The sequence below is a fragment of the Colobus angolensis genome, unplaced genomic scaffold (genome assembly GCF_000951035.1).
Source record: "Colobus angolensis palliatus isolate OR3802 unplaced genomic scaffold, Cang.pa_1.0 Scaffold303, whole genome shotgun sequence".
Taxonomy (NCBI): Eukaryota; Metazoa; Chordata; class Mammalia; order Primates; family Cercopithecidae; genus Colobus; species Colobus angolensis.
Genome location: NW_012116300.1, coordinates 233,577 through 256,308, shown reverse-complemented (window position 1 = coordinate 256,308; position 22,732 = coordinate 233,577). Strand labels below are relative to the sequence as shown.

The 22,732-nt window shown below is 51.9% G+C and overlaps 3 protein-coding genes across 5 annotated transcripts in view; 1 reads left to right on the top strand and 2 right to left on the bottom strand.

Moving 5' to 3' along the window:
- The window catches only part of SLX4 (SLX4 structure-specific endonuclease subunit), a 69,450-nt gene extending 63,762 nt beyond the window's left edge, over positions 1–5,688 (bottom strand). Inside the window, exons 1-3 of the mRNA XM_011950253.1 lie at positions 5,584–5,688; positions 4,977–5,124; positions 4,484–4,704 (exon numbers count right to left, since the gene is read on the bottom strand). Of these exons, the coding sequence (XP_011805643.1) occupies positions 4,484–4,704; positions 4,977–5,124; positions 5,584–5,688 (474 nt within the window). The remainder of the gene's footprint in view (positions 1–4,483; positions 4,705–4,976; positions 5,125–5,583) is intronic.
- The window catches only part of DNASE1 (deoxyribonuclease I), a 15,434-nt gene extending 4,653 nt beyond the window's left edge, over positions 1–10,781 (top strand). The window contains exons 2-10 of one of the 2 annotated variants that reach the window (XM_011950179.1): positions 7,883–7,966; positions 8,305–8,443; positions 8,772–8,860; positions 9,026–9,109; positions 9,384–9,499; positions 9,720–9,832; positions 9,909–10,063; positions 10,424–10,520; positions 10,606–10,772. In XM_011950179.1, the coding sequence (XP_011805569.1) occupies positions 8,306–8,443; positions 8,772–8,860; positions 9,026–9,109; positions 9,384–9,499; positions 9,720–9,832; positions 9,909–10,063; positions 10,424–10,520; positions 10,606–10,653 (840 nt within the window). In that variant the 5' untranslated portion in view covers positions 7,883–7,966; position 8,305 and the 3' untranslated portion in view covers positions 10,654–10,772. Of the gene's footprint in view, positions 1–5,101; positions 7,967–8,304; positions 8,444–8,771; positions 8,861–9,025; positions 9,110–9,383; positions 9,500–9,719; positions 9,833–9,908; positions 10,064–10,423; positions 10,521–10,605 lie in introns of those variants that run through there. The other variant, XM_011950178.1, reaches the window with a different exon arrangement.
- TRAP1 (TNF receptor-associated protein 1) overlaps positions 10,726–22,732 on the bottom strand; it is a 38,990-nt gene continuing 26,983 nt past the window's right edge. For both annotated transcript variants that reach the window (XM_011950180.1, XM_011950181.1), the window contains exons 11-17: positions 19,418–19,565; positions 17,761–17,946; positions 16,923–17,061; positions 16,379–16,464; positions 15,442–15,587; positions 11,478–11,550; positions 10,726–10,915 (exon numbers count right to left, since the gene is read on the bottom strand). In XM_011950180.1, coding sequence (XP_011805570.1) covers positions 10,814–10,915; positions 11,478–11,550; positions 15,442–15,587; positions 16,379–16,464; positions 16,923–17,061; positions 17,761–17,946; positions 19,418–19,565 — 880 coding nt within the window. In that variant the 3' untranslated portion in view covers positions 10,726–10,813. The remainder of the gene's footprint in view (positions 10,916–11,477; positions 11,551–15,441; positions 15,588–16,378; positions 16,465–16,922; positions 17,062–17,760; positions 17,947–19,417; positions 19,566–22,732) is intronic.

The following is a 22,732-nucleotide window of genomic DNA, read 5'->3' as shown; positions in this document are numbered from 1 at the left end:
GTACTGGGATTACAGGCTTGAGCCACCGCGCCCGGCCTTTTTTTTCTTTTTGAGACAAGGTCTTGCTCTGTCACCCAGGCTGGAGTGCAGTGGTGTGGTCATGGCCCATTACAGCTTTCACCTTCGAGGCTCAAGCAATCCTCCTACCTCAGCCTCTCGCGTAGCTGGGACCACAGATGTGTGCCTCCATGCCTGGCTAACTTTTTAATATTTTGTAGAGACAGGTTCTTGCCATGTTACCTAGACTGGTTTTGAACTCCTAAGCTCAAGCAGTCCTCCCACTGTGGCCTCCCAAAGTGCGGGAATTATAGGTATGAGGTTCTACATGCAGCCAGAAAATTTCAGCATATTCAAAACTAGAGACTAGTATTATGCACCTTCATGTACTCATTACCAGCCTCAGGGCCAGCATTTTGAAGCAAATCCCAGGTACTGTACCACTTCATCTTTCAATCTTTTATTAATAGTATGTGACTCTAAAATATAAGGCCAGGTATTGTAGCTCACACCTGTAATCCCAGCACTTTGGAAGTCAAGGCAGGAGAATCGCTTGAACCCAGGAGTTTGAAACCAGCCTGGGCAACATAGTGAGATCCGCACCCCATTACTACAAAAAAAAAATTTCCTTTTTTTTTTTTTAAATTAACCAGGTGTGGCCGGGTGTGGTGGCTCACACTTGTAATCCTAGCACTTTGAGAAGCTGAGGCAGGCGGATCACCTGAGGCCAGGAGTTCAGGACCAGCCTGGCCAACATGGTGAAACCCTGTCTCTACTGAAAATACAAAAATTAGCCAGGCATGGTGGCACACATCTGTAATCCCAGCTACTAGGGAGGCTGAGGCAGGAGAATTGCTCAAACTTGGGAGGCCGGAGGTTGCAGTGAGCCAAGATGGCACCACTGCACTCCAGCATGGGCAACAGAGCAAGAACCTGTCTCAAAAGAAACAAAACAAAACCAGGTGTGGTGGCACATGCCAGGAGGCTGAGGCAGGAGGATCCCTTCAGCCCAGGCTGCAATGCACTACGATCGTGCCTATGAAAAGCCACTGCAATGGCTGGGCGTGGTGGCTCACACCTGTAATCCCAGCACTTTGGGAGGCCGAGACGGGCGGATCATGAGGTCAGGAGATTGAGACCATCCTGGCTAACATGGTGAAACCCTGTCTCTACTAAAAAAAAAAAAAATACAAAAAACTAGCCGGGCTGGGTGGCAGGCGCCTGTAGGGGAGGCTGAGGCAGGAGAATGGCGTAAATCCGGGAAGCGGAGCTTGCAGTGAGCTGAGATCCAGCCACTGCACTCCAGCCCGGGTGACAGAGCGAGACTCCGTCTCAAAAAAAAAAAAAAAAGTTTACTATTAATACTTCCCAGTTACGGGTCAGTGTTCTGCTTTCCCTGATTGCCTCTTACATGATTTGTTACACAAATATCTGTTTGCATGAATAAAAGATTGGATGTTTTATAGGATCTAAGGTCCATACATTTTATTTATTGATATATCTCATTTTATTATTATTTATCATCCATCTCAAAATGCGAACTTTTTTTAACCTGTGAGTTCTGCCTCTCTCCTTTTCATTTTGAAATCTATTGAGGAGCCTGTCCTTTGCCATCTATGATTTCCCAGTCTGAGTTGTACTGTGTCCCCATGGTGCTGTTGAACATGAGCCTCTGTCCTTGTATTTGCTTTAAGTTGTCATTTAGATCTATAGAGGTTTGATCAGATTCAAGGTTGTTTTGGCAAGAACTCAGCTAAGTGCTGCGGTGTGTGGTCTTGGATTAGAAGGGACAGAGGCTGTCTTTTGTGATGTTAGCAGCCACTACGTCAGGGCTGAGATTAGGGACTGCAAAATGGTGACTTTCAAGTCCAGCATTCCTTCTTCGTGTATTAGCTGGAATCCACCTATCTAAAGAGAGCCTTCTTGAACCATGGGTTACTGGGCAGTCCTCTTTCATAGGAAAGGCAGAATACCGCCTTGGTCCTTTGCCTTTGCCTTTTTGCAGAATAAGAAGTTGGCTTCCTAGCATCCCCCTAAGGTGGCTGGTAATTATTTTATGCCAACATGAACTTATGTATTGAAACACAGTGGTATGTTTAATCCTTTGCAATTATTCTTTTCAGTAGCAATTTGTAGAACTGAGAATTTCTTTGTGACAGAATGTTGAAGCAGTGGTGAATGATGAAGGCTAGAAAAGAAGTTATCTGCGGTAAAGCAGGAAATGTAACTCAGGCATACCCATTCAGATCAGAGCTTCACACTTTCTCAGTTCAGAGCTTCACACTTTCTCAGTTCAGAGCACTCTTGATTAAGGTTCAATAATTATTTTAATAGCAGGCCAAAAGAGATCCCTAACAGTGGTGCCAGATAGGAGACAGGTTGTGTTTTTTATCTTGTGGCCTGGGTAGTGTCCTGGGACTCTCTGCTACATCTGAGTAAAGTGTTGTGGGATAAAGAATCTCTCAGGGCGGCCGGGCGCGGTGGCTCAAGCCTGTAATCCCAGCACTTTGGGAGGCCGAGACGGGTGGATCACGAGGTCAGGAGATCGAGACCATCCTGAGCTACACGGTGAAACCCCGTCTCTACTAAAAAAAAATACAAAAAACTAGCCGGGCGAGATGGCGGGCGCCTGTAGTCCCAGCTACTCGGGAGGCTGAGGCAGGAGAATGGCGTAAACCCGGGAGGCGGAGCTTGCAGTGAGCTGAGATCACGCCACTGCACTCCAGCCTGGGCGGCAGAGCGAGACTCCGTCTCCAAAAAAAAAAAAAGAATCTCTCAGGGCAAGGAGCTTCTTAAGTTAAATCAGTAGAAATTTAGGCATGATACGGGCCTTCAAATGTGTGAGAAGCTGTATCATTTTATATCTCAGTGTATTTTCCTCAACTTCTAGTTGATAAGAAAAAATTCTTCAACAGTTTTCGTATGTGGGAGCTAAGGTGGTCTTGTAAAATTTCAAGTCATCCTTAAATGAAACGACCCACCTGAGAACTTGCTACTGTTAAGTGGTGAAGTCAACGGGAGTTGGTTCCTACAAGTTGTGTTTATTCTAGTTTTGTTTGTAAGTAGGTTGTGTGAGTTCATTTATATTTACTATATGTCTTTTAAATTATAAAGTACTTGTTATTATGTATGTCCTTTTAGATTTTATCTGCAGCTCATACTTTGCAATCATCACCCAGTAGTGTCTTATTCTAGCAGCGTGTAAATCCGAGCATCATCTGGTGGACTCTTAAACTTCAGTAGAAACCATGAGTTATTCATACATTTTCCATTCAGATATCAATATCGGAAGGAAACATAAATGAATATTCTAAATAAGGCTAATTTGTATTAATCTGCCTTTATGTTTAGGGGAAAAAAGCTGCGACATTGCGTGAAAGATGATGCAGGATATACGCTGATCTTTTGGCCCCACTGAGCTATTCGAACATTGCCCTGTTCTATTGTTAGTTTTCTTCTTCATTTATTATATGGTCAATTTTTGAATTCCAGTAATATGAGACCTTTTTCTATCTTTTAACTTACTGTGACCTAAAGTTAATAAGTCCAGATTATATGGTCATTCAAAAAAAAGAAAAGAAAAAGAAATCCCTCACAGTTCCATTTATTAAATAAGTAAACCCCACTAATAAGTATTTGTGTCCTGGCCACTGATAGTGGATGTCTAGAAAAGTAATACATAAGGAAAAATGTTCATCTTATTTGTTTAGTCATGGCATGTGTGTGCCTGTCGAGCACCTCTTCAACTTGGAATCTGATAGAACACCGCCACCCTCATTGCCTCGGTTTTCCACGTCGACCTTCACAGTCATTGCTTGCTCAGTAACTGCCACAACCCAGCCTGACAGAGAGAGGGAAGATACCCTATAAAGCAAGGTCATGTTAACGTTGAGACCATGAACGGCCTTGAGCAGAGCATCACTGCTTCCTTCAACATTAAGGAGGCTCTGATGGTGCCCTGTGAGTTCACGGGGGTGCCTCCGTGTAGACTGGAAACCACAGCTCTGCGTCCTTCCCTCTTTCGCTCTTGATGGGTAGAAAGGTACCCTCCCTGGCCTGCACGTCGCCGGGTCACACAACACCGGCTGTGGTTGCACAAAGCCACCGCCACCGGTATTCCTCTGAGGCCATTTGTTTCCAGCCATGGTGCCTGTAGGATTTTTCCTTTATCCTGTAATTTCAGCCAAATCAGAGCATGTGACCTGGCTTAGATGTCAAGATAACTGTTATGTGCTCTTTTCCCTTCCTGTGTCTGGGACAGGTTTAATTTCACCTGAGAAGGCTGCAGATCCTCGGGGTTGGTGTAAAAACAGCTCATCCTGATCTGAGAAGGCAGGCAGTCAGCTTTTCTCGTGGTCGCCCTTGGCTGACAGCACCCATTCTCTGTGGATGTGAAAATCCCGGAAAGGCTGGGCTTCCTCCTTGGGCATTCCCCAGGCCTGTCTCCAGAGTGGGGCCCAGCATGGGAAGAGTGGACCCCGCTCACTCCCCTGGTGTGGGGCTCGGACCTGCAGCTCGACAGCGCCCATGGAATGTGGGCAGAAGCGGCAGCAGCCAGGTCCACCTCAGCCTTAGGGCGGCACGTGTTCTGCTTGTGCTCTGGGAGCCTCCACCTTCCATGCTGTGGGAAGAGGGTGCCCAGGGAGCTGCAGTCCCTCCAGCCCAGTCCCAGGACGAGGCCCAGGCAGCAGAGCCGTCCCAGCTGACCTGCCAGCGTGAGAGAAATGCGTGTGTACACACTGAGTGTCCAGGTGGCTGATACGTGGCAGCACTGACGGACACAGACAGAACAGAGATCCACGAGGGAGAAGTGAGAGTGCTGGAGGCCACACAGGCCACAGGCCACAGGGGCAGGATGGCTTCTGAGGAGGTGAAACGATTCTTCTGGGAATAACGTCACTTCCTCTGACAGAGGAAGACATGGAGGCTCCAGATGGTTGAAGGCCCAGCAGTGATCCCAGACAGGCCCCATGTCAGACCAGGCTCCTCCAGGGCTGTGCTGCCGTCTCCAAAGCCCATCCTGAGGGCAGCCACACGGCAGGCAGTGCTCGCCATTTGTAGAGCGAGGCCCAAGTTCCAGCCTTCCTTCTGGCAGGTAGAGGAAGCAGGGGCACTGCCTGGCAGCGCCTGAAAGCAGATGGGGCAGCATTTGGTCAAGAGCCAGGAGGGGATGACAGACCAGAGGGGAACCCTTGTCCCACGTGCTGAGCGCATGTGGGGGGCTGGGCACTTGTTCTGTGAGCTATAATTGGTGTCCCTGTGCCCCTCTGGAAGCTGCACCAGACAGCTTCTTGGTGGAGGACAGTGGCCGCCCTCTAGCTTTACTCCCTTCCCGGTGATGGGTCTGTCAGATATGTGTCCGGGAAAGGCAAACACCAAAGGCAGAGGACTAATTCCTACACCAAATCCTCTGGTGGCCTCGCTTGGGGACTGGATTTTGACATAATGGAGGCTGTCCTAGACTCAGAGATTGAAAACAGGGAAGAACCATCGCGGAAACCTTTGGAAAAGCCTGCAACGGGGCCTCTGGCAGCCTGAGGAGTGGCGGTCTTTCCATCTGGTAGACGCCGTCTCAGTAGGACGGACGGACCAGTGCACTAGCGCTGCCAGCCAGGTGTCTGCCGGCGGGGCTTTATGGAATGGGGCGCCAGTCCCGGTGAGGGTGGTCCCCACTGGGCCCACCTTCTTCATGGCCAGCTGGCCAGACCTAGCACTTTCCTGACCTTTGACCTTGGCCCCTGCTGACTCTTGGCCTTGAGGCCTCCTGCAGACCCCATTTGTATTCATTTCCTGCAGTTCTCATACCTGAATCTCGCCTGGACTTCTGCCAAGCCCTCCAGGCCCTCTTCCCCCAGGGGGACCACAGAGCCTATGTGCAGGGCTGTCCTTGGAGGGCCAGCACAGCCCCTTCCAAGCGGGCAAGACCCAGGGGTGGCTCCAAAGATGGCTGTGCCCTCGCCCTGGAACCTCTGAATGTTGATTTTTGTAGCAAAAAAGGATGCAGATGTGAGTAAAGGCTGGTGAGATAAGGACATCATCCCTGCTCTCTGGGAGGACCCCAAATGCAGGCACACACATCAGAAGATGAGGCAGCGATCGGGGTGATGCAGCCACAGCCAAGGAAGGCCAAGGATTGCTGGCAGCCTGCAGAAACTGGAGGGCAAGGAGCGTCCCCGCAGAGCCACCAGGAGGAGCAGGGTCCTGCTGACACCCTGACTGCAGAAGTCCAGTCTCCAGAACTGTGAGAGGATCCATTTCCATTATTTTAAGCAACCAAACTTGTGGTAGTTACAGCAGCCTCAGGAAATAAATACAAATGGAACATCAAAAAGATTCCAAGAAATGAGTGGACCTGGCCGGGTGCAGTGGCTCACACCTGTAATCCCAGCATTTGCGGGAAGATTGCTTGAGCTCAGGAGTTGGAGACCTTGTCTCTACGAGAAACTTAAAAAATAGCTGGGTGCGGTGGCTCACGCCTGTAATCCCAGCACTTTGGGAGGCCGAGGCAGGCAGATCACAAGGTCATGAGTTTGAGGCCAGTGTGACCAATATGGTGAAACCCCTGTCTCTACTAAAAATTCAAAAATTAGCCAGGTATGGTGGTGCGTGCCTGTAATCCCAGCTACCCAGGAGGCTGAGGCAGGAGAATTGCTTGAACCCGAGAAGCAGAGGTTGCAGTGAGCCAGATAGCGTCACTGCACTCCAGCCTGGGCAACACTTTGCTTCAAAACTCTGCCTCAAAAAAAAAACAAACAAACAAACAAAAAAAAACCAATAGCTGGGCTTGGTGGCAAGAGCACCTATAGTTGCAGCTACGTGGGAGGATTGCTTGAAGCCAGGAGTTCAAGACCAGTCTGGACAACACAGCAAGACCCCCATCTCTACCAAAAAAATTTAAAAATTAGCCAGGCACAGTGGCACACTCATATTAGCTACTCAGGAGGCTGAGGAGGGAGGATTATGAGCCCTGGAGGTCAAGGCTATAATGAGCCATGACTGTGCCACTGCACTCCAGCCTTGGCAACACACTGCGAGACCCTGTCTCACAAACAACAAAAACCCAAAACAAAAACAATAAATGACTAGACCTGAGGCCTGGCCTTTAGCTGCTGCCCTGACCTTGTGATCTGGTCACTCAGGATCCCCTGGGCCTAAACACACAGCCTATTGTCCACTTCAAGAAGGCTCCCCACTGCCTGGCTGGCAACTGGGGTGGGCCTTGCAGCCCCCACCTGTCCTAGCCCGATGGCGCTGGTGCTGCAGGCCCCCGCAGCTGCTTGTTCTAAGCTCCTCAGCCTCCTGCAGGGTTGCCTGCACCTGATGGCGATGAATCAGGAAGGCAGGCGTGTCCTGGGCCATAGAGCAGTCATGGCTGTCCAGCCACCAGGGGGCTCCATTTGCAACCTTGGATGTGGCTTTGGCCTCTTACTCCAAGGTGTCCTTGGGGCCCCCAGACAAGAGACAGGGAGACTGGAGCCCAGCCCCCCACCCCCTCCTACACACACCTGGCCCATCCCTGCCCTATCCTGGAAAATGGGGGCCACTGCACGTGCAAGGGACATAGGACAGGAACCTTTGGCCTTGTTATCAGATATTTTAAAACCAAGTACAAACATTATCAGGTGCAGTTTTCACAGCAGCAAGAAACCTGTGCTTGCAGAAATAAACACATGCCAGCAAACCACCTGTGCGGCAAGCCACACAGAGCCATTGTTTTTGCACCCTCAGGTGACATTTGTCCCAGGGAAGGTCACAGCTGCCTGAACCTTTAAAACTCCCAGACACGCGCTGCCTGTGCAGGATCTGGAACCCAGCAGCACTGCCAGGGCCTTGAAGTGCTTCTTCAGAGACCTCTGTTCATAAACTACTTTTTTTCTTAAAGCAGCAAAAGGAGAAAATTGACATCAAAGGATATTCCAGATTCTTGATAGCATTCTCATCATCTCTGAGGACATCACCATCCTCTCAGGTGAGCACCGGGTGGAGTGCCTCCGGGTGACTGGCCAGTTTGGAGCAGGGAGGGAGGCTTAGGGTCTTGCCTTCCAGCAGAGGACAAGTGAGGAGGCCCCAGCGTCCCTCCCGGGCGGGTTTTCTGGTGGATGGAAGAGTGACTCGGAGTCCTCCACGTGGGGCCAGCTGTTTGGGTTTCTGGACGTTGTAGGAAAGGCTTGCGGGGGTTTCCCCTGCCCACGTCCCCCTGACCTTGAGCTGCACCAGCCCCTGCCAGCTGGGCCCCTGGAAGCTGGAGTGCTGTGGCAGGGATGACGTCTCACTTCTGTTACATTTCTGTGCCCTGTGCTCTCCCAGGATGAGGGGCATGAGGCTGCTGGGGGCACTGCTGGCACTACTGCAGGCGGCCGTGTCCCTGAAGATCGCAGCCTTCAACATCCGGACATTTGGGGAGACCAAGATGTCCAATGCCACCCTCGTCAGCTACATTGTGCAGGTGAGGCCAGGGCGGCCTCTCCCCAGAAGCAGAGGAGCTCTGGAGTCTGGGGCTGGTGGGCAGGGCCAGCCCTGTGGGGCCACAGAGTGTCACGTGTGGGGTACTGAGCGCCTCTGCCCCCAGCCCGGCGGAACAGGCTCTTGGCTGCGGACCAAGGTCCTCGTCCCTGCTGTGCTGTCCCTGGCTGGCAGCAGGAGCCCAGGCAGAAACATGAGGCTGCAGCTAAACCCAGCAATGCCACAAGCATCAACTGTGGCTCCCTTTGTGGCAGTGTGGGGTCCCTAGGTGGCACCAACCCTGCTCAGCACCGCTGTGGCCCTGCCCCCAGATCCTGAGCCGCTACGACATCGCCCTGGTCCAGGAGGTCAGAGACAGCCACCTGACTGCCGTGGGGAAGCTGCTGGACAACCTCAATCAGTGGGTGACAGTGGCAGGCTCCTAGGGAGGTGACATCTCGTCCAGGGCACAGCCTCACTTCACTTGGGGCCCAAGGGTGGGGACCTGGGCACAGCCTTGCTGTCGGCAGCCAGAGGCGTCCCCTAAGCCGCCCACCCACTGGGACCTTTTGTTTCCTCAATCCAGGGATGCACCAGACACCTATCGCTATGTGGTCAGTGAGCCACTGGGACGGAACAGCTACAAGGAGCGCTACCTGTTCTTGTACAGGTGGGTGGTCCAGAAAGCCAGAAGCTCCTCCTCCACCTGGGAGGGCCCCAGCAGAGCAGGGAAGTAGTCTGTCCTATGGGGTGAGAACCTGAGGCTGCAGGGCAGGTCCAGGGTGGAGTGAACACACCCTCCTGAGGTCCTGGACCAATGGGGTGAGCAGGTGGCGGCTTGCCGGCCCGCCCTCCTGTCTGTGACGCAACGCCTGCCTCCTGGGAAGCAGGAGTGGGGCAGCTTCCAGCCTGGGGTCACCTCCTCCTGCCCCGCCTTCCCTCAGGCCTGACCAGGTGTCTGTGGTGGACAGCTACTACTATGATGACGGCTGCGAGCCCTGTGGGAACGACACCTTCAGCCGAGAGCCAGCCATCGTCAGGTTCTCCTGCCCGTTCACAGGTGGGTGCTGCCTGGGCCAGGGTGGGGCACAGCTTGGCGCTTACGGCCTCCACACCCTCCTAGGGAACCCGGAATGCCTGTGTCACACGCTGCTCTCCCCGTCCCCGGGGCTCGGGTTTTCCATTCATTTGGAACATGACCCCCCAAGGGGACTGTCATGATTCACAGTTCCAACTGACATGGTGACTGAACCTGCCCCCAGGGAGTGGCCGCTGCACAGAGGTCAGGGAGTTTGCCATCGTTCCCCTGCATGCGGCCCCGGAGGACGCAGTAGCTGAGATCGATGCTCTCTATGATGTCTACCTGGATGTCCAAGAGAAATGGGGCTTGGAGGTGAGACCCTCCCAGGGGCAGTGGGCACCAGCGGCCTCCGCTTGTCCCTGGGCCCACAGGCAACATTTCCTGGTAGGACGTCGTGTTGATGGGCGACTTCAATGCGGGCTGCAGCTATGTGAGACCCTCCCAGTGGTCATCCATCCGCCTGCGGACGAGCCGCACCTTCCAGTGGCTGATCCCTGACACCGCTGACACCACAGCTACATCCACGCACTGCGCCTACGACAGGTGAGCAGGGTATCGCGCTTAAGGCAAAGAGCAGCCGTGACTCATACGTCTGGCTTCAGAAGTCTTGAGGCCTTTGGACACTCACCCAACTGAACTTCAGTTGATCCACTCAGGAAACAGAATAACAAGAGCTACGATTTTTAGTTTTTTAGGAGAAGCACATTTGGGGATAAGAGGAGAGGCAGACACATTAGCTGTCACATGGTTTCCACTTTGAGGGGCACAGGCCAGGGAGTGCAGTTTTGGCCACCCACAGACCTGCACTGGCAGGTCCCAGGGCTCTTAGTTTAGCTCTTGTGAGCCCTGAGCCAGGCCCATGGGTGACAGGGGAACCTACTCTCTCTTCCCAACACCCATCAGGATCGTGGTTGCAGGGACGCTGCTCCAAGACGCCGTTGTTCCCGACTCGGCTCTTCCCTTTAACTTCCAGGCTGCCTATGGCCTGAGTGACGAACTGGTACGTGTCCTCCCTTGCACAGTCACATGGGGATGGGACACAGGAGCTTAGGCTCAGCCCAGACCCTGTGCCCACTTGCCTGCAGGCCCAAGCCATCAGTGACCACTATCCAGTGGAGGTGATGCTGAAGTGAGCAGCCCTCCCCACGCCAGCTGAACTGAGGACCCATCCTGCTGCAGGAGCCAGACAAATAGCCCAACACTCAGGTTAAGAAATACCTTTTAATTTAGGTAAATAAAGCTCAAGGAGGTGAGTCTGTCATCTGTGGTGTCAGTCCTTCTGGCCCCTGGCTGTCAGTGTCGCTCCAGGGCCTTGACAAGCAGCTCATTCAAGCGGCCCACCATGGCCCTAGGGTCATCAACAAGCCCAGCGGCAATCATGGCGTTCTCGTATATCTGAAAGGCAAGAGTAGAAACCCATTATGAGGGCCGTGGGGCATCTTTTCATTTTTTTTTTTGAGATAGTCTCACTGTTGCCCAGGCTGGAGTGCAGAGGCACGATCTTGGCTCACTGCAACCTCAGGTGATCCACCCGCTCCCAAAGTGCTGGGATTATAGGCGTGAGCCACCACACCTGGCCATTTTTCCCTTTTCAAAGCAGAATTTGGCTGGGCAAGGTGGCTCACAAGGTCAGGAGATTGAGACCATCCTGGCCAACGTGGTGAAACCCCGTCTCCACTAAAATATAAAACAATTAGCCAGGCATGGTGGCGTGTGCCTATAGTCCCAGCTGCTTGGGAGGCTGAGGCAGGGGAATTGCTTGAACCCAGGAGGCGGAGATTGTAGTGATCCAAGATCGCACCACTGCACTCCAGCCTGGCAACAGAGCGAGACTCCATCTCAAAAAAAAAAAAAAAAAAAGGCAGGATTTTGGAGGAAACTGCTGTTCCAGCCCGAAGGTAGGCTCTCAGGACTGCACAGATCTGGGCTACCAGCCATCCTAAGCTGCTGCACTCACCTGATCCACCAGCAGCTGGGCCAGGCCAGGCTCGCTTGCCCGCAGCTGATTCAGCTTCTTGATGAGCACATGCCTGCAACACAGAACCCACCAGAAAAAGCAGCTCAGGACCACGTGCTGCAACCCTCCCTTCATGTTTTGGGATTATCCAAATATTTAGTTTTTTTTTTTTTGAGACGGAGTCTCGCTGTGTCGCCCAGGCTAGAGTGCTGTGGCCGGATCTCAGCTCACTGCAAGCTCCGCCTCCCAGGTTCACACCATTCTCCTGCCTCAGCCGAGCTGGGACTACAGGCACCCACCACCTCACCCGGCTAGTTTTTTGTATTTTTTAGTAGAGACGGGGTTTCACCGTGTTAGCCAGGATGGTCTCGATCTCCTGACCTCGTGATCCGCCCGTCTCGGCCTCCCAAAGTGCTGGGATTACAGGCCTGAGCCACTGCGCCCGGCCCCGAATATTTAGTTTTTTAAAGGTATATAGATGATATGATTATATACCCAGAAAACCCAAGCGAAGCAGGAGTGTCAGTATTAGAAAATGCTGTAAGGTAGCCAAGTTCCAAGATCAAAATACACTAAAGGGACAGAAGGAGCTTAGTATGTGAAGACATGCCTTGGTTCCTAGATAAATAATAAAAGAGAAGGGAGGAAGTCCCATATGTTGAAACATATTATAGGGCTCTAGTAAATAGAACAGTTTAGCTCTGGAAAGGGGGAAGGTGGACACTGGTCTGATGAGGACAGTATTTCACAGAAGAGGGAGGAGACAGATCACTCCGTCCAGCAGCACTGGGATAACTGGGAGCCATGCAGAAAACCATTTAGACCAGAGTAAATTCCAGAGGGATCGAAGATGAAAAGTACAATTCTAGGGAAGAAATGCTTCATAATCTCAGAAGGGGAAAGCCTTTCCACACAAAACTACAAACCCAAAAGCCAAAAAGTAAAGAATGATTGATATATTTGACTTTAGAAAAAAGCATCATGTAGTATTTAACATTAAAATTATAATTTTTCACTTAGGAGAAGTCTGATAAAACCGAGGGCTCCGGGAAACTGTACATTTGTACAGCCTCTCCAGAGGACAACTGGAGTCAGGAAAACCACAGGTGGACGTGCTGAGACTCAGCCATTCCACTTCCTAACTGCATCCCTTTAAATAACTTTTTTTAGATGGACTCTCACTCCTTCACCCAGGCTAGAGTGAAATGGCATGATCTTGGCTCACTGCAGCCTCGCGGGTCCAAGAGATTCTCCTGCCTCAGCCTCCCAATTAACTGGGATTACTGGCACCCACCACCACCCCCAGCTAGTTTTTGTATTTTTAGTAGAGACGGGGTTTCGCCATGTCGACCAGGGTCTCGAACTCCTGACCTCAAGGGATCCACCCGCCTAAGCCTCCCAAAATGTTGGGATTACAGGCGTGAGACACGGCACCCAGCCTAAACCAGGAAACACTTCAAATGCACATCCTCACATTTCTAGTCTATGTAGCTGGAAAAAAGGACATTCTTAATATGCTAATGCGGAGATCACCTAGTTACCCTACAGGAGAAAAGCAAGGCAAGGACCCACTGCACTGCAGGTTACCCCCAGGAAACCCAAGGGTGCGGCTGCCCACAAGTGCACATCATCTCCGACGAAATACAAAAGCCCTAATGCTGGCTGCACTGGGGACACAGGTAGGAGGAAATTTTCCCCCGTAAACAGTTCTGAACTCTGAACTATGTGGACAGAACACCAAATTTTAAAACAAAAGTGAACCTGGCTGGGCACAGTGGCTCTCGCCTGTAATCCCAGCACTTTGGGAGGCCGAGACGGGCGGATCATGAGGTCAGGAGATCGAGACCACCCTGGTTAACACGGTGAAACCCCGTCTCTACTAAAAAATACAAAAAAACTAGCTGGGCGAGGTGGCGGGCGCCTGTAGTCCCAGCCACTTGGGAGGCTGAGGCAGGAGAATGGCGTGAACCCGGGAGGCGGAGCTTGCAGTGAGCTGAGATGCGGCCACTGCACTCCAGCCTGGGCGACAGAGCAAGACTCCTTCTCAAAAAAAAAAAAAAAAAGTGACGTCCTTTGGCAATAGACAGAAACGAGCACTTCTGCAGCTATCTTAAAAAACTAGTTTCGCACCAAAACTAGTTAAAGTGACATGGTGTCTGCCTCACTGAGCTGCTCCAGCAGAGGCGCAGGCATTCTGCAGACTGCGCTGCTGTGGGAAGGTGCTTACTCGGCACTGACAGCCATAAGCCAAGTCAGCTTTTCCTCCAGCAGTGCCATGGCCAGGACAATGATTCTCCCTCACCGCCAGTATAATTTTTAAAGTTAAGGTTGTAAAATGACAAAAACAAACAAACAAACAAACAAAAACTAGACATGCACTGAAGAACGTAACAAACCCTGGCTGGGGGTGGTGGCCCACACTTGTAATCCCAGCACTTCGGGAGGCCAAGGCAGGTGGACTGTGTGAGCCCGGGAGGTAGAGGTTGCAGTGAGCTCAGATCGCCCCACTGTACTCCAACCTGGGGGACAGAGTGAGACCCTGTCTCAAAAATTAAAATACTACTTAGGCTACATTGTGGGGAGTGGTAAGGCTATGGATTTTGATTTCCTTTCTGTTGTTTTCTAACATTTTTGGTAACTTGTTTATGTAACTTCATTTTTTTAAAAATTGCTGTATACAAAATTTCCCCCAGAAAAGAAACTTCATATACAAGTTAGAAAATGAAATTTTAAAATACCCAATAAGACACATCAAAGAATAATTCTTTAAAAATGGTACCAGAACTCTACAGAGAATGTAAGGCACCAAAGGATGTTGAAGACCTAAATAAAAAGATCATATTCATGGGTGCAAAGAAGTGATACTGTAACAGTGCTAATTCTCCTAAAAACTCATTTAGGGAATCAAAACAATCTCAATCAAACCCCAACAGGCCAGACGCAGTGGCTCACACCTATAATCCCAGCACGGTGGATCACATGTGACCAGTTTGAGACCAGTCTGGGCAACATAATGAGATCCCATCTCCACAAAAATTTTTTTAAAAAATTAGGAATGATGGTTCACGCTGTCTCAGCTAACTCAAGAGGCTAAGGCAAGAGAATCATTTGAGCCCAGGAGTTTGAGGCTGCACACATCACTGCACTCCAGCCTGGGCAGCATAGACCTTGTCTCGAAAGAAACATAGGAACAATGAATTCATGACTCTGTAAAGATTTCTTAAGATCCCAAAAAAGCATCTAATGAAAACGTAAATGTTCTATTAAGAATACCTACTCATCAAAAGATACCTAAAGGCAGGGGAAAAGACATCTACAACAGATAAAGGGCATATAAAGAATAGCGGGAAGAGGAGGCACAACTTACACGCTTAGCCACCGTCAGGGCTGGGGGTTCTCGGTCCACCCTGGAAGCAGCTCCCACCACCGGGGCCCCAGAGAAACCCACACAAGCCCCAGACACGCGGACAAGATTATTCACAGCAGCCTGGTTCTCCACAACTTCTGACCAAGAACCACCCGAGGCGCACGCAGCAGAGCAGAACGGAGGAGTCTGCTGTACCGAGGTGGGTTTCTGCAGCGGACATTCTTCGGCTACGAAAATGAACTTGTGGCAGCCCCTCTGTGCGGGCAACCCTCATGCCAAGTGAGCAACGTGAGACTTCACCAAACACCAAGATCCACGTACAAAGCTCGAAACAGGCAAAACAGCACGTTCAGGACATGCACAGGTGGCAAAGCCATAAAGCAACACAAGGACATGGTCACAAGGTGGGATGCAGCTGGCCGGCCAGGCTCCATTTCACATGGGTGCAGCCTAAACTGAATACAGCTCCTTAGAGTTACCCATGTGTCCACAGGCCTCACGCACTTTTCTTCTGTGTCACATTCCACAACAGAAGAACACCACACACAGGATTCTGGGGGATCCCTCAGGCTGGAAGGGCCAGGAGTGTGGCCTCACCTGGGGTTGATTTCCAGCGTGGGCTGCAGGAGCTGTGCGCGCTCCTCCTGGGTCTTGGCCAGCTGCTGCATGCGCAGGAAGTGGCGGGCAGCCCCCATCTCCAGCACGGTGACCATGGCAGGGTGGGTGTCCAGTCGGAGGGTCACCTGTGAGCAAAGCCAGGGGTTGAGGGTGATAAACGTTCCCAGTGTGAGAGGGCTGGGGACTGGCAGCATCGTAACCAGGGGTGAAGGTCACCCAGACCACGAGGTAGCAGGCGGGGTCTCAAGGACTCTCCTGTACCAGTGCTGCTCCCTCCCCATGACCCACTAAGCTGTGGGCCCTGAGCTGATGCCCCACAGATACTGTGCCCTAGGGGCTCCACCACCCTGGTCCCCTGCTGCTGCCTCCAGGAGCTGCCCGAATCCATCCTCTGGTCCGCGCCAGCCCACCCTGCATGAGGTCCCTCCTCCAAGTGACCATGCGTGGGACACTCATTTCTCGCTCCGAGCTAGACTGATTTGGTGGGGGCGGGGGCGGGTCTTAGCTGTCTGAAGCCCACCCAAGACCCCCTGACTAGGAACCCAAGGGAGAATGTGAGCTCCTGAGGGCTGGGGTAGCATGTCCCTTCTTCGGACCCCACGTCCTCAGCCGCCGCAGCTCCTGAAGGGTCAGGACCAGGACAGTCCGCTGGGGCTGCTGGGTTTTCCGTTTTCAGTTCGCACCTGCTCGGGAGCAGGGCCGGGAGGAAGACACTGTCCCCCTGCCTCAGTGCACCCCCGGGCGACACGTGTGCCCACCAGCGACCCACAGGGTCTCCCGCTGACACCATGGGCTGCTGCTGCTGCTGGAAGGACACCCACCAGGCCAGGTTCTAGGAGCCACCAGCTGGCCGGCCTGTTAGGCACACTGAGGGCCACAGTGGCCAAGGGGTCATCCATCCCCGGGAAAGCCTCACCTTCACGTTGGTGACACGCGACCCCAGCACGTTTCTCATCCAGGCCATGAGCTCCTCCGTCTCCTTCTCGGACAGGCGCTCGGCAGCTGTGGAAGAGCAGGCGAGAGTGAGCTCAGGCCTGCACCCCCACTCCCCGGCTTCCATGGGGGCCATGCAGCATCCTGCTAGCTCCCACCTGCTCTCCCGCCAGGATGGAGACAGAAGCCAGCAAGATGCTTTTCATCTACAAGTAAAACCTCAAAGGACGCTTCAGGTTGCCTGAGGCCCATACAACTTGGTTAGGGCTTTAAAAAGACAATACACAGCCTCTCAAGAAGCTGGGCCAGCTCCAGAAGCCACCATGGCAGGAGCACTGGACAGATCCCTGGTATCTAAACCAGAAGGCACCTCCCCCCAGTCACCAGGGTGCTCCCACAAGGCTCTTCTCGGGGGTGGCTGAGCCCAGGTCAACTGAGGAAAACCCAAGGGAAGCCCTCACTGCAGGACAGCAGAGGCGTGCAGAGAGTAGGCACCGGCCCCACCCCTAGAGAGCAGGGGATCCGACCTGGGGACCCGTCCTCAAACTTCTCCTCCTTGTAGTGATCCACGACAATGTCCGTCTCCACGGAGATCAGCTGCTTCTTGTCAAACTCACGAAGGTGCAGCAGGGTGAGCTCATCAAACTGCTCATAGCAGAAGAGAACCTGCAGGTGGTCAAGAGCAGCTCTGTCAGGCCTGGGGGCCTCCACCCACCACAGAAGAAAGGATGTGGGCGGCAGGAGGGCTGGGGGAGCCAAGCGGGCCACACTGGGGCAGGTGGGGATCCCAGGCCTGTGTGACAGTTACTGCCACACCTGGGTCTGAGGAAGGCTCTCATCTGCCTTCAAGGCAGAAGCACTCCACGCATAAAGAAATCTACATGTGGCTGAGTGCAGTGGCTCATGCCTATAATCCCAGCACTTTGGGAGGCCAAAGCGGGCAGATCACAAGATCAGGAGTTCGAGACCAACATGGTGAAACCCTGTCTCTACTAAAAATGCCAAAATTTGCTGGGCGAGGTGGCAGGCGCCTGTAATCCCAGCTACTCGGGAGGCTGAGGCAGGAGAATGGCTTGAACCTGGGAGGTGGAAGCTGCAGTGAGCCAAGATCACGCCACTGCACTCCAGCCCGGGCAACAGAGCAAAGACTCTGTCTCAAAAACAAAAAACAAAACAAAAAACGCACATGTGACCTCCGAGACAAACACAACCATCACAGTCGGTCCAGCCTCTGTGTCCGTGACCCTGACTCACCGTGCAGCCCCTACCCTGCATCTTAGGCAGGTTCACCCAGCACAGCTGAGAAGGTCAAGACCCTCCCCAGGCTGCAGCCCCGGGAGCCTGCCCCACCCACCGCTCACCCACCTCTGTGTCTTTCTTCTTCATGGCCTCATAGTAGGGCGAGTGCTCTGCCAGGTGCCGGTTGGGGGCACACAGGTAGTAGATGTTGCGGGTGCCGGCCTGCATTCGACTGGCGTATTCTGAGAGGCTGGTTAACTGCCCAGTGGGCAGCGCCGAGGACTCGTAGCGCAGCAGCTTTGCTATGTCCTCCTGGAAGGGACAGGGCAGGTCACCATTTGCTCCAGGCCCATGGGCTCAATGTCCCCCAACCAGCTGGGCACAAACCCTCTGATGCCCATGGCCTCCTGGCACTCCAGGCTGGCCCTGACGCGAAGGACAGTAGTGGACTCAGGGGTTGTCTGAGACCAGGCCTTGCTCTGCCCATCAGGCCCCTTTCGGGAGCTCTGGGGGCTTGGGAAGCACCTCTTGCAGGGGCTCTCCAGGGAGCTACGTGCACCATGCGCTGGGAGGGGACCCCCCGCCCGCAACAGCAGAGCCTGGCCTGGACCTAGCATCTTCCCTCTGCCCTCAGCGACAGAGGCAGTCTCTGGTGAGCACACGGACACGGGTGAAGTCCACGGTTCTCAGCCCTCCTCACTGCTGGCCAGTGGGGTTCAGTGGGATTTGGAGAAGGGCCCTTAGAGGAGGGGTTTGCCCTCCTCCCCATCAGCTGAACACAACTGTGACCTCCGGAGCTCATGGGAGCTGCAGCTGGAAGGACACAGCGGGGAAAACAGATGGAAAGAGGGAAAAGCAAGGAGCGGGGCACCCACCCAGCAGGGCCCAGGCCACCCCTGCACACGTGGTGGGTCTGCACTAAGACACGGCACGCATGCACACCCACAAAGACCTAGAAATGTCTCTGGCTCCTACCTATGTGCTATTAACTCAAATGAAGATAAATGAGAATGAAGAGGCCTGTGTCAGAAGCTGCCAGAGTCTGCAGACAACCAGAACACAGCCTCCTTGGGACCCCACACGTGTGGTCACCCTCCTCCCGCTGCTGGAGAGAAGGGACATCAGCACGGGATGGGCTCCTAGGATGAAATGTTTTGGGATTACAGTGGAGGCAGCTGCACCACACTGTGAATGCACTAAATGCCACTGAAGTGTACGTGTTAAAAGCTGAATTCTGTGAATTTGATGCTATGTAAATTGTATCTCAATAAAAAAATGGACAAAATGTTTATGGCACAAATGTTTCATTTTTCAGCCATCTACTGTTTGAGTAACTGAGTGACCGGCCCCAGTAGCAGAGCATTTGGAGACTGATATCCAGTACATGATGACAGCCCCTCAGCAGACACTGAGACCACCCCCTTCCCCACCTACGGGATCACAGTCCTTGGCTTGTCCCGCCTGTGGCTCCCCAGCCCCCAACATCCTCTGCGGGGAGACAGTCTGTGCACACCCCCTTCCTGCCACTCCCTGGGCTGCAACTTCAGACAGCGGTGAGGCTGAGCCCTTCAGAGCAGGGCACAGCACTGGCGGGAGGTCAGGACACGGCTGGAAGGTGCCAGAGGCCCAGGGGCCCGACTTTCCATTTCCTGACCCTGGCAGCAGCAGCAGCAGCCAGGGTGCCCAGCTGCACCACCGCCATGTCAGGGGATGCCTCCACCAGCATCCTCAGCAGCCCCAGCGACAAGGCGGCCCAGACAAAGGCCTGGAACACAGCTCCTACCTTGACCTCCTGCTCGGTGGTGGTCACAATGCCCTCCCGCATGAACAGGCCGTAATCTTCAAAAAACTTTGCATATTTCTCAGCATCTTTTTTACTCTGGTCAATGAAGAATTTGATCAGCCTCTGCTGTAAAACGTCCCGGAGTTTCCTACAGAAAAGAAATGCATTTAATACATAAAAGCAGCCTCTATGAAATCCAAATGGCCAGAGGGTACGAAAAAATGTTCAGCCCCACTAAAAATCAAAAAAGTGAAAACAACAAGGTACCATTATTGGCCCAACTGAAAAAGACTGAGCAGAAGGACAGAAACCCTGGGCAGTGGCCGGACAGGAGGCAGCAGGGTGGAGCGCACACCCCCTGGAGGCGGGAGGAGAACCGCTGCCCCCAGAGACAGATACCCACACCCAGAAAACGCTTCCAACCTTTCAGCCAGTTGTTCCAATTGTAGGAACTGCACCTTAGGGAACACGTGAGCACACCAAGATTTACGTACCAGGATTTTCACTGTGGCACATAAAATATAACAATTATGAACAACTTCATGTTCAAGAATATAGGCTAAAATTATGTAATGCTAAATGGCCATTAAACAAAAAGCATCTTTTAATAATCCTCGATGACATAAGGTGGTTAACTGTTGAAAGAAAAACCAGAAAAATCCCAATATGGGTAAATTACAGTATGTCTATAGATACAGGCAAAGACTGTACGTTCTACATGTACATAACAATTTTCCATAATTAGGAGCAGCATTGTATATACTATATATGTGCACTGTAATTTGGGGTTTATACTGAATATATGTGCACTCTCATTTTTCAAAATTGAGATTTGAGGGATCAGGATGTTTACTGCAGCATTACATAAAGGCCTAAAATTAGGAACGACTTTATCACTGGGATTAGGGATATTTTAATTTCCTTCTTAATATTTCACCTTTCCTTTAAGCAGGTAAATTACAATGTATTTCAACAATCCAGAGCAAGGGAACAACACTCTATCAAGTTCATTTACAGCCTTTCCTCCCGCACTCCATCCCCAGTGACTCAGTGCTTCAGCCACAGGGCAGAATGGGACAGGACAGTAGCCCAGGATGCGGTGCAGAGCCCAGGGAAGGTGTCTATGCAGGGCCATGGTTCAGAAGAGCCTGGTTTGGGTGTCAGAGCCCAAGAACCCCAGAGAAGGGTGTCCAGGCTGGGGGCATGACCAGCCCACTGTGGAGAGGCAGAGCCCAAGTGGGTGACAGGGACACCCGCAGAAGAGGGCAGTGGCAATGGTAGATTGGTTACATGGAGGGGGATTGGTCAAACGGGTAACCGTGTTAAGAATAATCAACCAGGCGAGGTGGCTCATGCCTGTAATCCCAGCACTTTGGGAGGCCAAGGTGGGTGGATCACCTGAGGTCAGGAGTTCCAAGACCAGCCTGGCCAACATGGTACCACCCTGTCTCTACTGAAAATACAAAAATGAGCTGGTCATGGTGGCGGGCGCCTTATAATCCCAGCTACTCAGGTAGGCTGAGACAGGAGAATCACTTGAACCTGGGAGGTGGAGACTGCAGTGAGCTGAGATCACACCACTGCACTCCAGCCTTGGCAACAGAACAAGAATCAGTCTCAAAAACAAAACAAACAAAAAGAATGAGAGACAGATTTCTCACTGTCCAAGGGGACTTTCAAACACAGGAGAAGGAAAGACCAGAGCATCCCAGTGGCACTGGATTCATATTGGAGGTATCAGTGTGAACATGAGAGAAAAATAAATCAAGTTATAGGTATAGGTACGTACACACACACACACACCCCACTCTCTGTCTCTCCTCTTCCTACGCTCTATCTACTAAGAGGGCCTGGGAGCACTGACACCTTAATAGTGATGAACACCCACAGTGCCCAGATCTTGGCTTCTAAACACCATTCTCCATTAAAGGAGACAGGCATCCTTAGAGAAGTCACAGTCCTAGGGATAAAAGGCTTCATGCGATACAAGGTGAGCCTGGAACATGTGGTACCAGAGGAAGTCCTCAAAGCAGGATCTGCCCAGGGCCTGTCCAAAAGGATGGGAGACCATGAAGAGGCTCGCACTGGCCACATCAGGGACCATCTGAACATCAAAAATAATAGGCCGGATGTGGTGGCTCACACCTGTAATCCCAGCACTTTGGGAGGCCAGGGCAGCTGGATCACGTGAGGTCAGGAGGTCGAGATCAGCCTGGTCAGCATGGTGAAAATCTGTCTCTATAAAAAGTAATAAGCCGGGCATGGTTGCTCCCACCTGTAATCACAGCACTTTGGATGGCTGAGACAGGTGGATCACCAGAGATCAGGAGTTTGAGACCAGCCTGGTCAACATGGTGAGACCCCATCTCTATTAAAAGTACAAAAAATTAGTGGGGCATGGACTGCAGTCCCAGCTACTTGAAAGGCTGAGGCAGGAGAATCACTCGAATCTGGGAGGCAGACGTTGCGGTGAGCTGGTATCTCGCCATTGCACTGCACTCCAGTCTGAGCAGCAGAGTAAGACTCTATCTCAAAAATAAATAAATAAAAATCAAAAAAAAAATTTTAGTAATGATAGCAACAGATTATAAACTCTTGAATAAAACATGAAATCAGCCCATATAAATAAATTATAAACAGTATAAACATAACACAATTTTTTTTTTTTTTTTAAATCAGACGGAGTCTCCCTCTTGTCCCCCAGGTTGGAGTGCAGTGGCGCGATCTTGGCTCACTGCAACCTCTACCTCCCGGGTTCAAGCAATTCTCTGCCTCAGTCTCCCGAGTGGCTGGGATTAGAGGTGCCTGCCACCATGCCTGGCTAATTTTTTTGTTTTTTTAGTAGAGATGGGGTTTCACCATCTTGGCAGGCTGGTAACTCCTGACCTCGTGATCCACCCGCCTTGGCCTCCCAAAGTGCTGGGATTACAGGCGTGAGCCACTGTGCCCAGCCAAATTTTTCTATTTTTTAAGTAGAGACGGGGTTTCACTATGTTGGCCAGAATGGTCTCGAACTTCTGACCTCAGGTGATCCACCCGTCTCGGCCTCCCAAAGTGCTGGGATTACAGGCGTAAGCCACCTTGCCCGGCCAACACGTAAATATTTGAAGTAAATAAATGAATATATTGAGAGTTTCATGAAGAATGTGACATTTACATAGCTTCAAAATACCACCCCTGTCACATCTGTTAATTACAAAGGGGAGGACATCCTTGTTTGTTGGAAAGGCACCCGAAAGGCATCGGGAAGGCAACTTCCTCTCACAGGGTTCGAGGAAAAACATGTTCTTTTTTTTTTTTTTTTTTTTGAGACGG